Source organism: Physeter macrocephalus, chromosome 18 (genome assembly GCF_002837175.3).
Source record: "Physeter macrocephalus isolate SW-GA chromosome 18, ASM283717v5, whole genome shotgun sequence".
NCBI lineage: Eukaryota > Metazoa > Chordata > Mammalia > Artiodactyla > Physeteridae > Physeter > Physeter macrocephalus.
Window position 1 is genome coordinate 88775637 of NC_041231.1, and position 17817 is coordinate 88793453.

At 43.8% G+C, this 17817-nt stretch overlaps 1 protein-coding gene across 4 annotated transcripts in view; it reads left to right on the forward strand.

The window, feature by feature from the left end:
• RIPOR2 (RHO family interacting cell polarization regulator 2) overlaps nt 1-17817 on the forward strand; it is a 97709-nt gene that overhangs the window by 57812 nt on the left and 22080 nt on the right. Inside the window, exons 12-18 of one of the 4 annotated variants that reach the window (XM_007116231.3) lie at nt 971-1100; nt 5505-6182; nt 9145-9329; nt 11797-11965; nt 15025-15160; nt 16419-16580; nt 17527-17685. In XM_007116231.3, the coding sequence (XP_007116293.1) occupies nt 971-1100; nt 5505-6182; nt 9145-9329; nt 11797-11965; nt 15025-15160; nt 16419-16580; nt 17527-17685 (1619 nt within the window). Of the gene's footprint in view, nt 1-970; nt 1101-5504; nt 6183-7972; nt 9024-9144; nt 9330-11796; nt 11966-12262; nt 12552-15024; nt 15161-16418; nt 16581-17526; nt 17686-17817 lie in introns of those variants that run through there. The other 3 variants (XM_028479151.2, XM_007116233.4, XM_028479152.2) reach the window with 3 other exon arrangements.

A 17817-nucleotide genomic window follows, 5' to 3' on the forward strand; every position in this document is an offset into this window, starting at 1 on the left:
AAGATCCTGATTCTTGCTATGGTGTTTTAATTGCTTAGCCCTCTTTATCTCAGATATCTGACACTGCTTTGGAAATTTTTGGATATCCTTAGTCTCTCCACACTCTATATACTGAAACAGAATATTTCCAAAGGGCCAGAGATACCTTTTGTCAAAGCAGGGAACTTAAAAGTGGTTTTCTGAAGTCACCCCCTGAGAAAGGTCATGATAAGCTATTAAATACTGGTTGCTCAAAACATTTGATCTTATGCCCCTGGTATATTACCAAGTAACTAGGACACGTTCAGTATTAATGTTTGGGGCCATCTTTACAATATCGAGGGTCAGGCGTGGAAGCAGCAAAGACATGTTGCCTTGTTATTGGAACAGTGTCCACAGCTTTTGCCCAGCCCATCTCTCCTCGTAACTTGTAATGATTGACGTCTCAAATGCAGGATCAGTGCTTCTGCTGGAGGAACACATGGCATGCTGATAAATGGCATCATTGTGAACAGACTGTTATCCTCTCAGTCACACAACAGGCTCTGGGTCAACTGAAAGGAATAGGAGAGTTTTCTTTAGAACCGAACAATAATCTGTTGCTCTCTTGTATCATTAAAGCGTCTGCCCTTGCAAAGCTCCAGGAATTTTTACAGACTTCTTCAACGTCTCGTGTTGGGACAAACATTAATACGTTTGTGTCTCTAATACGATTGAGGAAGCAAATTTATCTGATATGCAGGTGTGCACACAAATTGTGCTTAAAGCTGTGATGATAATCTGGGGTCCCTTGGGTGAGTCTAGACCCCGTTTTCTGCTCCACTTTTTTTTATCTTGGTTTGTTTGCTGACAGACCAATTTGGCCAAAACTAGCCCAGTTCCTACTGGTTTGAGTTTACGTTAGTATAATGAGGTGCTTTCTTGGCCTGTGGACCGGTGGTTATAGGTGACTTTAACAAACGTGTGTTCATGGGGACCTGTTGTTTTGCAGTCCATTTGACGTGGAGGACATGACCCCATCCTCAGGCGCTGGGAACAAGGCAGCCGCCCTCCAGAGAAGAATGTCCATGTACAGCCAGGGCACCCCAGAAACGCCCACCTTCAAAGACCACTCCTTCTTTGTAAGTTCAGTGTGCTTTCTAGAGGAGAAATGATGAGCCTGAGGCAGTGCTTGCACCCAGGGTTTGAAATGCTTAATATACAGCGTTAGGGAGTCTCTAAAATTCCTAATACAGTCATCCCTCAATATCCGAGAGGGATTGGTTCCGAGAACCCCCCTTTGATACCAAAATCCTAGGGTGCTCAAGTCTCTTATGTTAAATGGCATAGTGTTTGCACATAACCTATGCACATCCTCCCGGATACTTTAGATCATCTCTAGATTACTTATAATACCTAATGCAATGTAAATGCTGTGTAAATAGTTACCACCAAATTGTCAAATTCAAGTTTTGCTTTTTTGGAACTCTCTGGAATTTTTTTTTCATGGATGCATAACCCTTGGATACGGAGGGCTGACTGTAATGTCATCTTCAAGTTCACCCTAAGCACGTGGTGACTAAGGAAAGCACATTCGGAGATGTCTGTGACCACCCGCGCACAGGTGGTGAACCTCCTGTGGCTCTCCTCTCCTCTCCCCCCACTTAACCTGTTGCTTTGGTAAACACATGTAGACTTTTCTGCACATTCTCTAAGATCAGACTTTTAAAGAAGTGGGTGTAGGTAATGGCCTCCTTGTTTTCATCAGAAATGCTCGCTAAAAAGCTGACAAAAACATGGTAACCTGCTGCTTTCCACTAACGCCCCCATTTTGCTTTGACTTCTGAAGAGATGGTTGCATCCTTCACCAGACAAGCCAAGGCTGTCTGTCTTGAGTGCCTTGCAAGACTCTTTCTTTGCCAAGCTGCACCGCAGCCGCTCTTTCAGTGACCTGCCCTCCCTCAGGCTGAGACCCAAGGCCGTGCTAGAGTTTTATGTGAGTGTGTGTGGCCCACCTGGGTGTGACGTGCTTGCTGTAGGGGGCTTGTGGCATGTGGGCTTTGGCGTGGCTCTTGTTTTATCTTCTCTCTCTCGCTCACTGGCTAACGGTTACAGGCCTCCTGTCCCCGGCTGGGAAATTGGGGCATATGCATGCACCTTTGTGAGAGAGGCTGTTTGTCCTTCCCTGCTCATGATCTCCGCTCTTGTGCTGTGACTTTTCTGCGCTGGGGCAAAGATATCCATGGTCACGATATTGTCATTTAAAAAAACATACAATTGCAGTCAAGGTCAAAGAAGATTTTCGTTCACAAGTTAAGCTAATGTATCACTAATAGCAATCTTAACAGTTGTAGCCTTCAAAACCTGGTATTGGATTTGAGCCAATTTTCCCAAAACTATTTTTACTGAAAGAGGTCCTTAGCCTTAATTTATTGTATTGTTTGCTAGTTTTATATATCGAAGTAAAAGAAACTCTTTAATTTGCAATCAGGAATGTAATAGGTAACCTACATTATATGTGTTATCCATTATGTCACAAGAGAATACACATACACATATGTACATACATACCTGGAATGTTCTGCCGTTTACAGACATATAAAAGTAATCTTTGAATGTCCAGAGAGGAAAGGGTTAAAAATCTTCTGGTTAATAATAATAATAATTGTTATACTCCAATCAAGATGTTAAAAAAAAAAAGAGTGCAGCTCTAGACTAACTGGCAGCCTAAATTAGTAGAGAGACTGATTATAGAGGAGCTTGAAATAGATTTTTTTAAATCACTTTCAAGTACCCACTCTGCATGCTCAAATGAGGTAAAAGAATGTTGCATTAGTAAGATATCTTTTTAAATATACTTTAAATAAAAATTAAAAATAGATTTATTTTTCTTTCTAAATGACTACTTGAAACGCGTTTTTTATTTTTCTTCCAAATAAATAAATAAATAAATAAACCATCCCCAAAAATAATAATAATAATTGCATCTTATTCATTGGATTAAAAAACACAGGTGAAATGGACCAGGCTAAACTCTAGTGGAGTTTCCACGGAAAATGGGAAGACTACATGGGAAAGATATGCACGAGCCAGAGAGGAGTAGAGCTGATGCAGTAACTGTCAATGTCATGTGTATATTCATGCTCATACGCTGCAAGTTGGAGGGTGTAGAGATGGTTAGTAGAGGTTTTAATTGCATCGTGTAAACAAGAGCAAGATTAGAAAAGAATGTGATGGCTTCCTATAGCCTTTTGGATAAACGCAAACTCCTCGGAGCAGCCGTTCCATTCCGGCCCAGTTTTCCAGGCCCACCTCTCGTCTCTCCAGGCTTCAATCTCTGCCTGACTGCCCCCCGCCGACCCCGAACCCCCCTCACTGTCCTCCAAATGCACCCTCCCTCTCGAGAGCTCCCACAGACCGTTGTTCCTTCTAGGACGCACTTCCTCCTCCTCTGCCCTTCTTCTCCGCACTTTCCAGGGCTGAGTTCCAGACCTTCTCTCTCCTGGGCAACCCCCCCACCCCCGCCGGGGCTCCTACCACCCTGCAGCATCCATACATCGCCCCTCAGTTACAGCACGCCTTCCCCGTGTGCCCGTTTATAGGCTCGCCCTCTTGGCAGGCTGTACGTCCCCTTCAGCCGGGCATCTCAGTCTAGCTGGATATTTGCCACTTAAGTACATGCAAATTGGGTTTGGGAATGTGAGACTTGAGAGAAATGGCTGAAGAGGAGTTTGGAATTTAAATAAGAATCGTGACCACCAGGCCCCCTCCTTACTTAGCCAGCGCCTCCCGCCTCCCTCAGAGCTGCTCGGAATGTGTGTTCTGAAGACGAGCTGAGGCTGGGCAGGAGCGCTCAGAGGACCCAGGGCTTCTGTGAGATCCCCAGGGGACCCCACGGAGGAAGCAGGACTCAGCCTTCCCCCATCCCTCCCCAGAAGCTTCCTTTTTTGTCTGTCCTGGAGGCATAAAGCGTGTTTGGGGGGAAAAGGGGGGTGCAGATACAGCCAGTAAAGGAGGCTGGGAGTAGTGAGTTGCACGGGGACCCACCCCCTCCCCGTCCCCTCCTGAGGACGGTCCCTGGAACTCCCTCCCGCCCCCCCTCCGGGACTCTGGAGCACAGTTCAATAATCACTAATCCAGGAAAACATTCTCACTTTTCGAGGCAAAGAAACTGAGCCTGCAGAGGTTACTTGAGTGCCCCAGTGACACCTCCTTTTACTCATCCTGTGGTTAAAGTAAAAAACCTTCCAACCAGACGAGAATGGAGAGTTTGAGTTGAAACTGCATGTATTGGGAGCTGGTAGCCCAGATCCAGCAGTGATGGGACCATGGACGCTGCTGGAGGAGGATGGGGAGCCTCTTTCTGTCTGCTCCCCATTTCACTTGCTGTAACATTTTTGTTTCCTGGGCTAATTCCCAGCACTATCGTGATCATTCGTTGTTTTATTTATTTTTTATTATTATTATTATTATTTGGCTGCACCACGCGGCATGTGGGATCTCAGTTCCCCCACCAGGGATCGTGGAGCCCACGCCCCCTGCAGTGGAAGTGCAGAGTCCTAACCACTGGACTGCCAGGGAGTTCCCTCATTGTTTTATGTATAATTAAAATAGGTACTTACCTTTACTTAAACAATCAATTCTGGAATCCAAGAGAGAGTATTCATTTTGAAGGAGTGGATCTCAAATTACTAAAAAACTTTTCCCACAGAACAACATTTAGTACTTCGCCAAGACCACAGTGTCAGGAAAGGTGACTTAGAAATTGCTTTAACGCCTGCATAAACAAATTATCTTGGTTACCTGGATATTTCTGACCTCTGTCTTCTGAGTTCTGCTTCACGGATCACAGAGCCTGGGGCTGCCTGACAGAGCACTTGGGATTTCTGGACACCCTGGGAGCTCTGGGGTTTGCAGCCCTGGAAGATAGTTGTTCAGTTTTTCAGTCTTTTTCTCCTCTTTTTATAGAAGCTCTGCGAACGTATTTCTGGTCTTGAATTGTTTGTGGCATGGTTACTGAATTAATAAAACTGTTTCCAGGGCTTGGGATTTGTGGGTAGAGATTTTCAAAAAATAATTTATGAGAACTGAAGCAGAACAAAGCATCACATCTTTTGAGTGAAATAGCAAGAATGTTGTAAAGTCTTTTAAGATCGATGCCAAAAAACAAAAACAAATCAAAACAAAACAAAAAAAAACGGTGGTGCTGTTCTTAACTATGGCTGCCAAATATTGTGAGATCCTTGGATTTGGGAAACAGACACTGCTCCCCTGCCTCCAACCTCTTCTTTTGAAAAATGTCAAACCTGAGAATAGTGCAATGAACTTTCACCTAAATTCTACAATGGTAATAGAGTTTTTAAAGGCTTGTTTTCTTTTGCCATGCATGTGCGCTACGCGCACACACACAAAATCAACGATGCAATGTTAATATCATGAAAGGTCTGTTTTTTAAATTTTAATTGTCTTACATTTTGTCTGGAAATGAACCATGCCAAACGCATCACTTGTGTTTAAAATCATAATGATTTGCCTTTTATCTGCAGTCGAATCTACCTGATGACATCTTTGAAAATGGGAAGGCAGCTGGGGAGAAAATGCCACTGTCCCTCAGCTTCAGTGACCTGCCCAATGGGGACTGCACCCTCTCCCACAGCCCAGCCGCCTCTCTCCCCAGCGCGTGCTTGGCAAATCCAGAAATCACCATCACCCCCGCGGAGCTGAGCCTCGGCAGCCCCTCCTCCCAGAACGAGGGCCTGGATGACGCCAGCTCGGCCTCTTCCAAGAGCTCCTTGGGAGAAGGCTCAGAGCCCAGGCCCCACCGGGAGGAAGAGACCGAGGAGCCCGGGAAACCTGAGGCCTGCAGAGCATCCGCGGGTGCCCGGACGGAGCGCCTATTCCTGGAGAAGGGTGTCGCAGAGGCCCTTCTGCAAGAGTCTGACGAGGCCTCTGAACTCAAGCCCGTGGAACTGGACACTTTTGAAGGAAACATCACGAAGCAGCTGGTCAAGAGGCTCACCTCGTCAGAGGTGCCAGCGACCACCGAGAGGCTGCTCTTTGAGGGCTCTGTCAGTGGAGAGTCTGAAGGCTGTAGATCCTTCCTAGACGGGAGCTTAGAGGATGCCTTTAATGGGCTTTTCCTTGCATTAGAACCACATAAAGAGCAATATAAAGAGTTTCAGGATCTGAACCAAGAAGTCATGCACTTGGATGATATTCTAAAAGTAAGTACCTTTTTAGGGAAATTGGATTAGGTCTGGAGACAGGTATCTTCAGCCAACATTCTATTTAAAATAGCCTATCTTTTTTTTTTTTTTATCCTGCCCCATCACAGGATCAGTAGATAATCATCACGTAAATAGCACTGATTTTTAATACTAGTAGAGTATATTAATTTTTATTTTCCTGACAACTGATCAACTTAAGGAAGATGATTAGGAGTTAAATTAACAGCTCTAGAGAACGTCTAAATTCCCTCAGTCCCTAAGTTCATCATTCAGATCCCAAATGTGAAATGGTGGCCTTTTGAGCATCATAATCTCATTGAGATGTTACTGGAGAGGGTACCTCTCTGAGTATCAGGGAAGCAGGAAAGCCCTCCCATGGTTGAAGACAGAGTTAGGCAGTACAGATGTGAGAGCCGCGGGCAACTCTCCCCCACCCAGGGCACCACCTCCTGGAGGATTCCCTTCTCTGCAATTGGCCCAAATCAGTGAGTCGGAACCCCAGATAATCACCCACGAATAATCTAGAAGCCAGAGAACCCTGACTCCCCCAGAGTTATCTTCCTCTCTCCTGCTCCTAATCAGACCACTCAGGATAGACATGGGAAGATAGGAGTGAGGGGGTGATTTCCTCTTAGGCAGGAGGTCCTAGCAGTGAGGTCGTTAATGCTACCCCAGGATGTATCTGTCTCCACTTGGCATACAGATGAAATTTTTAAAAACAAGGCACAAGAAGACAGACCTGGAATTTTTGTCCCGAAGCCCACTACCACTTCTTGTATTCTTTGCGTTGCCACTCTGATTTATAGTGCCATAGAGAAGAGAGCGCGGATCTTTTCTCTTGAAAGAGCAGTTCTTTGGGAACCTGTTCTATAAAATAAGCTTGAAAATACCGTGTCAGGGGCAAGTCAACCCACAGCAGGCTGTTGCATCCCTTGGCGTGACGGTTTTAAAATGTGGCCTTCCCCACATTCCAAATGTGGCATCTGGAACAACCTTCCCAAGGCTTTTCGCACAGTCTCGGTCACGCTGACCTAGGTCTGGAGGGGATGTCTGCCCAGGGCAGATAATAATTCATGCTCTGACTCCCCACATCCTCTAATGCTCATGAGAGATTGATTCATCTGTAGGTATAGCCTCCGAGCAGTAGGGATGGGCATTCTGAATCTGCTTCCTGTAAAACATAACTCAAAAGCATCCTCTCAGGGCTCATGCATGGAGGCTGTTTGTCCAGTGCTGCAGTGAAACATCTTTTATCCCCTCAACAAGCTCATGTCAGCACCGTTGACCAGCTTTTGCTTACTGGGCAAAAAGTTGTTAAATGTAAAGAGCTAAGACACAATTGATCCACCTAAAGTAAATGCCTCAAATGTCTAGATGCCCCCATTTCCAGGCATCTAGGGTGCTGATCAGTAGCTCAATCCACCAAGAAGCACTAAGCAAGTCATCTATTAGTCTTATACAAACCTGGTGGCTATAGGTTTCTTTCCAGAGTATTATTTCAATCTGCTGTTGTTCCGAAACTATCCCGCTACTAAAATCCTTAACTGCCCCTTTCTTTATTTTGATCAATATTTAAACACATCCATACTGTGAAAGATCAGGTTCTGCAATCTAGCTTAGGGAAGAAGACCCTAGAAGTGGGTTGAGTTGGGACTGGCTCCTCCTCTCTCTCTGAGATGGAAAACGGCATTCGAGTTGAGGGCTGGGGCAAGTGGCTTTGTCTCCAGCCAGGATTAAAGCATCCGCTGGACAAAGCTTTCTCTTTTTTCCCTCCTTCACATTCCTAGGATGCTAAACACCTTGAGGATCTGAAACTAAATGATGCTGCCTCTTGGACGGAGATCACTGAGGGCGAATGAAACAACTCTGCTTTCAAAGACTGAAAGACGGTTTCCTATATGCTTTGTCTTGAGTGTCAGAGACTCAGACCCCTGCAAGGCCCTTCCGACCTTGTGTAATGAAGTCAGCAGGGAGTGCCACCTAACTGGGTGGAGAACATTTAGTTCTTCTTACTTGCAGAATTTGTCCCATTCAGTAACCCCCAGCATCCTCTTGACTATTTGGAAGAACTTCTCTCCATCTCTGTGCCCATAGCAACTGGCATTACCCTGTTTGTAATGTTTCTGCTTAATATCCAGCAATGTAGAATTCTCCAGACCATAGAATGGGTTTGCTCACATAATTCCAGGGCCCAGTCAGGGAAGAAATGGAACTTGTTCCTTCAAAGAGCTGTAGAGGAAGCACGGCTACTCCTTGTCATGCCCATGCCATTCATTTTCTCCTCGATGCTCGAAGAAAAATTACATGCCGTGAATGTAAAATTAATATTTAAGTGTACTTACCTAGGGAGTGTGGATTAGGTGAATTCGAGTAGTTTTCTGTTTCTGGGATTTGTTTTGTGAATCCTTTAGAACAGGTGCCTTAGATAGCTCACCCCTGTCTCAGGACACTAAACATGTTGCCACTTGGAATTAGAGATTGGTTAGTAGTTGGCATTGACTGTGACTCTTTAGATTTGTCTGCCCGTTGAATTTTATTTGGGGTTGAGCGCTAGGCGGAGAGAATATAGCAGTTCTATTTCCCAAAGCCTTCTGATTGTAATATTTTTTAAACTGTTTATTATAAAAATTTCAAACAGAAGTAGAAAGAATCAGATACTGGATCCTGATGTGCCCATCCCCCAGCCTCCACAGTGCTCAATTCATAGCCAGTCTTGTGTCTATTCTTCTACCTGCTTCCTTCCCTCTGGATTGTTTTGGAACAAATCCCAGATGTTGTGTCATTTGATCCACGGTTGTACTTTCTTTTATTAAGAAGATTTTAAATGAATTTTTTAATGCCAACAAAAATAAATTAAAGTTTGAAAAAAAGAAAGTGTCACATCTCCCACTGAGTGTCTTTGTTGTGTTTCTCCTTCCGAATATGTTGATATTCTCCTTGGTACCTTCTACCTTTACAGTGCAAGCCAGCAGTAAGCCGAAGCAGGTCTTCCAGTTTAAGTCTTACAGTTGAAAGTGCTTTAGAAAGCTTTGATTTTCTGAACACCTCTGATTTTGACGAGGAGGAGGATGATGGTGATGAGGTTTGTAATGTTGGAGGAGGTGCTGACTCAGTATTTTCAGACACTGAGACTGAGAAAAATAGGTAAGTCTGAAGTTAGCATCTGCTTCTATTTCTACTGTCATAGCTGGTACAGCAGTTCTTTGTAGCTACCAGACAGGACCTGATACACATCTCCAGGAAGATAAAAACCCCCTATACATGAATTGGCTTACAGTTCCTTTTCATTGTTAAGTACAACTTTTAAATATCATTCACCTCTTTTGGTGTTGTTTAAGGAAAATTAAATTGATTTTCTTCCTTATAAATGAAGGGGAGATTTTTTTTTTTTTTTTTTTTTTTTTTTTTTGCCGTACGCAGGCCTCTCACTGCCGTGGCCTCTCCCGTGCTCCGGACGCGCAGGCTCAGCGGCCATGGCTCACGGGCCCAGCCGCTCCGCAGCATGTGGGATCGGCACGAACCCGTGTCCCCTGCATCGGCAGGCGGACTCTCAACCACTGCGCCACCAGGGAAGCTGAAGGGGAGATTTTTGTATGAGTGTGTGTGTATATTTATGTGTATGCACATACATCTTGTAGGTTTCAGTGTCTACAACTTGTCCCCAATGTAATTAATTCCAAATTAAGTAGGTATACCATGTTTCTGGAGAACTCTTACTGGATGATCAGTTTGGACCTGGTTCTCCTTGATTTGCATCGTATTTATAATTTCTTCATTTTGTTAGGCTTTGCTTTTCCCACCCCTTATCTCTCCGTTCCTTTTGGCCATTGGGTCTTTGCAGTAGATTAAGCTCATCAGTGCCTACCTATATCAAAGCCAGGTTTAAGCCCCATGGTCCATGTTTTCCTTAGAGCGTAAGAAGAGATGACTGATAACTGATAACTCCCACTGGATCTGCAGGCCTTCAGCTGGAATGTGGCCTTCTCTAGGGATGGGACAGGGCAATGGGAAGGGAGGATAAAGGTGAAATGTTGTCACCTTCTCCATTGGGCTTTCTTGTACCAAACCACGTGTTTAGAGCTGGAGCCTGCAGTCCATTCTGTAAGCACAGTGAACATACTCAGCTCCATCAATTACTGCAAAAAAAAAAAAAAAATACACAAACACTTTCCCAAAGGAAAGGGTGGGTTTCCATCCATCTTTTCTTTTGACATGTTATATACACTGATTTTCAAGTTACAGCAAGCTATGGCTGTTTTCAACCTTCGCAAACCTCTCTGTGGGTGGTGTTAATATTTTGGAGTTTTGTTGTTCCTGGAGGGTTTCTTCTGCCAAAGTGAAACCAGGAAAAGAAAAAGTGAGAAATAGTATTTATCCTTTGAGCAAACTGGGGGCATAGCAAAGAAAATTCATGAAATGAATGTCATGTTTAAATTATCCTTCTACATGCTACAGTGAGATTTTTCTAACTTGATTGAATTTGTGAAATGCTTCTTAAACCAGACATCTTCCTGTGTACTTGTTAGCTTAAGCTATTAGATGATTGATCAAGGTCCGATTAAACTTTTTTTCTTCTTGCTATAAGAAGCATTTTAAAAACATCATAGCCTTTGTAAATTTTACAGAACATTGCTATTAAATATGTCTAATTTGATCAGTCTTACCATATGTCATCAGAGGTATTACGGAAAATTGTGGAAATTATATGTGTGTTTTAAATGTGTGCTGACTACCAGGACACAAGCTGAATGTTTTCTCCTTGGAGGTAAATGTGAATCAGAGTAAGGCATCCAACGCCTCTAAACTCTGGTGCATGATCTTTTTAAATTGTGGAGACTGGGGAGCATGACACTAGAAGCCAAAAACCACCCAGCTGTGTGAACTAGGACGCTCTGGTTAACACCTCTGCTGGTCATTCCTTCCATGTGTGAAATGAGACTCTCCCCGCCCCCCTCGCCCTCCTGCACAGATTCATATTAAGAATAAAATTAAATAATAGGTGCAACAGATTTATTTTTAAATGTAAATGCCATCACGATACAACTTCAGACGGCTCAACGGTGGGCTTTACACAAAGCCTGCGAGGCAGAACTAAGCGATACAAATGCCCCTTTTAGCTTTTGTCTGGAGTAGAACATCATGTTTCTTCCTAACAGCTTTCCTTTCTCCTTTTCTTCAAGTCGCAATTGATTTAAGGCCAGGAAAAAGCCTTGACTGATTATTTCTTAATGGTATTGCTCTTGGGAAACCACACGTTCACAGGACAGTTTAATCCCAGAAAATTTGGTAAACCGCTCAGTCAACAGAGCAGGAAGGTGCCACAAAGTGAGGGCACATTTCGAAAGACTTCTTGGTGAGCCAACTTTACAGATGGTTCGTTGTGCTTGAGAAGCAAACAGAGAACTCTGGAAACAGTCTGTTTGCAGGATCTTTTTAATATTAGGCAAATTGGTGACCAGGCTTAGTTATAAAATAGTTTTTGAAAGGTATCTCTATTTTTCAAGATAGGCAAGCTCAAGACTCTTTTCAGTGGGTGCTGTGATTGAGTTGACCTGTGATTTCCATGCAGAAAGAACCAGCTAACATTTCGCACACCTTCCTGCTTCAACAGTTACAGATCGGTACACCCGGAAGCCAGGGGGCACCTCAGCGAAGCCCTGACTGAGGACACGGGAGTCGGGACTAGTGTGGCAGGAAGCCCTCTCCCGCTGACCACGGGAAATGAAAGCCTGGACCTCAGCATCATCAGGCACCTCCAGTACTGCACCCAACTCGTCCAGGTAGGACTGGTGACGGCACTGGGTTTTTAGAGCCCGGGTTGTTGATGCACCAAGAATGAATGTGTGCTTCCTTTTTTGAGTTTTCCCAGGAAAATGAGAATTCAGGAATAAGAGAACCATCCTGCTTTGATTTGACCCAACTCAGCAACTCTGAAAGGCATGGCCATGCTCTCTCAACCCTGGGTTTTCTATCTTAAAACCTAGATCTCCAGACTTTAACAGGTAGTAGGTGACATATAATGTGCTCTTGCTTTCAAATCATTTGATAATAGGTGAGAGTAATGTGATTTTTTTTAGATAAGGAATTTGCATTCTGCCATCTACAAATGGACTTCGAAAGCCAGCATTATTGGACATATGTTAATATGAACCCATCACATGAGCTAGTTTTCTACCATCTGGACAGCTAAAGGCAAAATGCTCCAGAACATAACCACAGTTTCCCAGATCTTGAATAAGTACTTATTAGCAACAAGAAAGAACATTTTACAGGTATCATCCTCCTCAGCAGTTCGCTTTCATTCTGCGACACCCTGGGGCTCACTTTTCTTCTCATTTCAGGCTGTTTATCACTGAAGATTTTGCCACAGCAGAGCAACTATTTTGACATTCTTTTGTTGCAGGGAGAGTTTCAGCTGTCTTGAATAAAGCATTTTCCCCCAAGCAGCTATTGGTACTTGAATGCTTCCTCCTCACCTGGTGGCTCGTCTTCTCGCAATCTTGTTCTTCTCCCGCTTGCCTGGATGTGTGGGGAACAGGAAAAGAATGTGAAAGCAAATGTATAATGGTTTCAGGGGGATGGGCCAGGCAAGAAGAGGAGGGATCGTGCTTTTAAGAGCACATGGCCAACTGGAAGACCAGAGGCAGGGTGAGGAGGAAGGACCCCAGGGAGGCCGGGAGTGGGTTAATGTTGCTTTTTTAGTAACACACTTGTGATGAGATGTAGAAGAATCTGCTTCTCCTCCACGAATGTAAACCCTCAAAGCAGCCTCAGACACCTCACGTGCTCTGGGAAACTGGTTGGCAGTTATGGCTCTTGCGCCAGGTTGGCCAACACCCCAGCAGCTCTCTTCTGTTGAGCGTTGAATTTACAAGCCAGACGCCGACAACCAATCCGGCAGAAGGTGCAATTTTTTTTTTTTTTTTTCTGACCAAAATGGACAAGGATTGTCGTTGACTTATAGCTATCCTCTATTCACCAAGCGCTGGAATGAGATGGTTTTCACAGCTCTTTGTCCTTGGTGAGCCCGAGACTGTGCTGAGCAAACTCCCCGTTCACCTTTTAGACGTAAAGTCATTACTTTGTGAGGCATGGGAGAATTCTCTTCCATGAAGGGATGGATGTTTTCTCTCAAAGAATAATTGGCATGCAGTACTCAGTGCAGTGTTTCTCTCGATAATAAGGCCTTGGTTATAACACTTCAACTCTTCTGTGGAGAAAATCAACACTAGAAAAACAAGAGGGGAGTTCCTCTCTACGTGGTACATGAGATACTGCCCAATCCATGAATCGTTTAGTAAAGCCAATTAGATCTTTAAAATTTTAAAAAAGGAAAAGAATTTGTAGAGATGTGGATGGACCTAGAGATGGTCATACAGAGTGAAGTAAGTCAGAAAGAGAAAAATAAATATCGTATATTAACGCCTACATGTGGAATCCAGAAAAATGGTACAGATGAACCGGTTCGCAAGGCAGAAATAGAGACATAGATGTAGCGAACAAACGTATGGACACCAAGTGGGGAAAGGAGGGGTGGTGGGATGAAGTAGGAGATTGGGATTGACATATATACACTAATATGTGTAAAATAGGTAACTAATGAGAACCTGCTGTATAGCACAGGGAACTCCGCTGTACAGCACAGGGAACTCCGCTGTACAGTAGAAACAAACACAACATTGTAAAACAACTATACCCCAATAAAAATAAAGAAAGAAAGAAAAAAAAAAAGAAAAACAAAAGAGGTAGACATAAAGATATAGAATAAAAGAGTAAGGGTTAGAAGCTTGATTTCTAATTCACACCCGCTCCTGAATCAGTGAGTTTACTTATTCATTTGGTATATAATTGCAAAGAGATAAAAATGGGCAGCCCCTAAGAATCATAATAGCTATAATTATGTTTAAAATAAAGCAGTTATTTTCTACCGTATTTATTTACATGAAAGGCATTAGTACATAATTGCTGCACTTGACTTTTGAATTTGAAAAATTCTCTTCGCCTTAGAGTCCAAATGCTTTAGACCATACAGGATGGTGGTACAGGTCTGCATCCTGCAGCCATGCCTACCAAGTGAAGGGGACAGGTTTCTGAGAGACACAGAAAGGACTAGAACCTTCAGGCAGCAACTGACTTCTGTCCTTTCCCCTCTCAAGCCCTTCCTTATTCTTGTGACCTGCACACAAGTGAAATCACTTGCTATTTATGTGCCCTTGAGCACGTTACTTGACCTCTCTGTGCCTCAGTTTCCTCATCAGTAAAATGGAAAATCAAAAGTTCCCACCTCATTGGATTGTTGTGCAAAATAACACAAGCTAATACATGTATAAGGCTCAGACCAGTGCCTGGTACATAGTAAGCACTTGTTAACTATAGTGAGATAGCTTTGATTGTAATTAGGATTATTCTACAGCACGCTCTTAATTTTCAGCTTGATGACAAGGATATAAATCAGGCTGTGAAAAATTACTATGCTTGTAAAAAAAAAAGTCTTTTTTCTGTTTCCATACTGGAGGGCAACCTAAATATGCCCTTCAAGTTTCAGAGAGGATTTTTAGATTGACAGTACATACAAGAACGGTAACTTTATAATAACCTTGCAACCCTACTACTGAGAAAATTCAGGAATTTACACAGGCATGAAAAAAGTTGAAAGCAACAAAAACGTGTCTGATTTCAGCAGATGTTGTAACCGGCCTGGAGTGAGGAACATTTTCAAACTGGAAGAGAAACGTGTATGCGTTTAACATCCCCACTTCGTTCCGAAGGACAAGGTTGAGCGGGCAAAGCTCTGGTGACAGCAACGTAACTGACACAGTGGTTTTGTTTGTTTTATCAGCAAATTGTTTTCTCAAGCAAAACCCCATTTGTGGCCAGAAACCTCTTAGAGAAGCTTTCTAGGCAAATCCAAGTGATGGAGAAGCTCTCGGCCGTCAGTGATGAGAACATAGGAAACATCAGTTCTGTCATCGAAGGTGAGCACCTGCGGTTACGCTGCCATTCTTGTAAATGATGACCCCAGGAGCCCCCTCCCCTGCCTGCATCTGTTCATGGCTTTGTTAGGATGGCAGAGAAGCACTCTTGGGCTGCAGAGGAAGGTCTCCACGCTAGTGTGGTCGTAATTAACACCATGCTTCAGCCTTTGGAGTCAAAGCAGCAGACACCTAGCTTTTTCTAGAGGGGCCTCCACCTCCAGAAGGCAGACTCTAGTGTATACACAGAACCAGCATCCACCTCCCAGGCAGTTTCACAGACTTGTTCTCCTGGTGTGGTTCCATTTGGGACAGGTAATCAGGATTGTGCTTGCACCACAGAGCTGGCTGAGACAGCTCCCATAGTGGTTGACTGTCAAGGCAAGGTGCTCTCAGACCCTACTGGGAAAGGTAGAAAAACGAGAAGTCAAAGGCCTTCAGGAGCGTCCCTGGTTCGGAGAGCTTTAGATAGAGAACTTGACCCGGGAAAGATGCCTTTGAATCTTTGTGGTCTGGCTACAGGGCTGTTTCCTAAAGGCAAGAATCTGTATCGTTTTTCACATCAGATAGTCTGTGGAAATAGTGGAAAACTAGGATCTTCTGGATTATCTCCGATTAAGCTTAAAACACCCTGTAGGTTCTTTCTATACATTTCTGCCTCCTGCTTCTGGTGCTCCCAGGAGCAGGTGACCTTGGCAGGTCTCTGAGAGATGTGAAAAGGGGCAGGACATTCAGACTCCTGTCCGTTCCTCCCCCAGGCCCCTCTGCATGATCACAGCCACATGAGTGAAATGCTGACCGTGGCATATGGCTCTTCAATCATTTCAGTCAGAGAGCTGCCTGGGCAGGGTGAAAAAACTCCTTCAGTCATCCTCTGCTCTGTTGCACCCCTGCAGAAAAGTCTCCTGAGGTTTGAGTCTCTGATCCTGTACGTTTTTTGCTGTTAAGTTATAGGAGATGAGATGATTGGACCTTCTCCCAAGGGGAGACCTGCTGTTTTCTATCACCTAAAGCAAACAGCTTTGCTTTTGCTGCATTTTCTTTGCTGCCCAGGCTGGATGAGATCCTCTTCTCAACTTCTTTGCCCTCGGGACACCTGCCAACGACAGAGGAATCCTGTAGTTCTGATTAAAAAACAGTCTTTAAAAAAAAAAAAGGAAGGCCCTTGGTGATGCCTTCCCCATCCTCACCCAGGTCCATCTCTTCATCTATTTCATTCAAAACATGTATCATGGGATGGGGGGTTGCTCTTCTATTCCAGCCATACCGGAATTTCACAAAAAGCTGTCTTTGCTGTCATTCTGGACCAAGTGCTGCAGCCCGGCTGGGGTCTACCACAGCTCAGCGGACAGAGTGATTAAGCAGCTAGAAGCCAGCTTTGCCAGAACTGTCAACAGAGACTATCCCGGACTTGCAGACCCAGGTACAGGGCAGCAGAAGCAAGGGAAACATTTCTGTCGTTTGTTTTGAGAGTGAGCGCTGGAGAGGTTCCCTCAACACTTTCCCCGCAGCTAGCCCTGAGAAAGGGCTTTCCCTCCAGAGAAAACATCATCTCCTCAGTAAAATCGAAGAAAAGAAAGACACTGAACATGTTTTCATTCTGAATATCAGCAGTGACTTTGAAAAAGACTATATGTCTGTGTTGCTATTGAAGTACGTATCCTTTTTTCATTAAAATGTCAGCAATACAGGAGTATCAAATGGTATAACCACTTGGGAAAAACAGTTCGGCAGTGTCTACGAAAACTAAATGTGTATACTCCTACCCTGGGGTCCAGCAATTCCACTCCTAAATGTGTTAAGAGGAATACATGCTTATGCTCATTTTTTAATAGCAGCTTTATTCACAAGAGCCAGAAATTAGAAACAAGTCAAATGCCCATCAACAAGAACATGGATAAATTGTAATATAGTCATATAATAGGGTATTACATAGCAGTTTTCAAAAAGAATAAATTACTGCTACAAGCAACAATTTGGATGAATCTCACAGATATTTTTTGAGCAAAAGGAGCTAGACACAAAAAGTACATACTATATAGTTCCATTTATATGAAGTTCAAGAACAGATAAAGCTAATATATTGATAGAAGTTCGATTATTAGTTGCCTGTGGTGGGGATAGGTGGGTAACTATAGACTGGAAAGGGGCACAAGAAAACCTAATGGAGTCCTAGCAGTGTTCTGTATCTTGATCCAAATGACAAGCTATACAGGTGTATAGATATGCAAAAATCATCTGGCTGTACACTGATTTCACTTTACAGACTTCACCCTGTCGTGTACCACAATAGAAAGACGAATGAGTGAATGAATGAATGATTGACCATGTTTCTTAAAAGCTGCTCCGTATCTTCCCCTTCCAAATAGTGTTTCGCACACTGGTGTCCCAAATCCTGGACCGGGCTGAACCCCTGCTTACCTCCAGCCTCTCCTCCGAAGTCATCACTGTTTTCCAGTATTACAGTTACTTTACGAGCCACGGTGTGAGTGACCTAGAGAGTTATCTGAACCAGCTGGCCAAGCAAGGTGGGACACGTTCTTTGGTCACACTGTGTGGGGCTCAGTTTGGAATGATCCCTGGTCTTTCTAGTCATAGTTTTTAGTGATGGTAATTTTTTTTTTTTTTTTTTTTTTTTTTTTTTTTTTGTGGTACGCGGG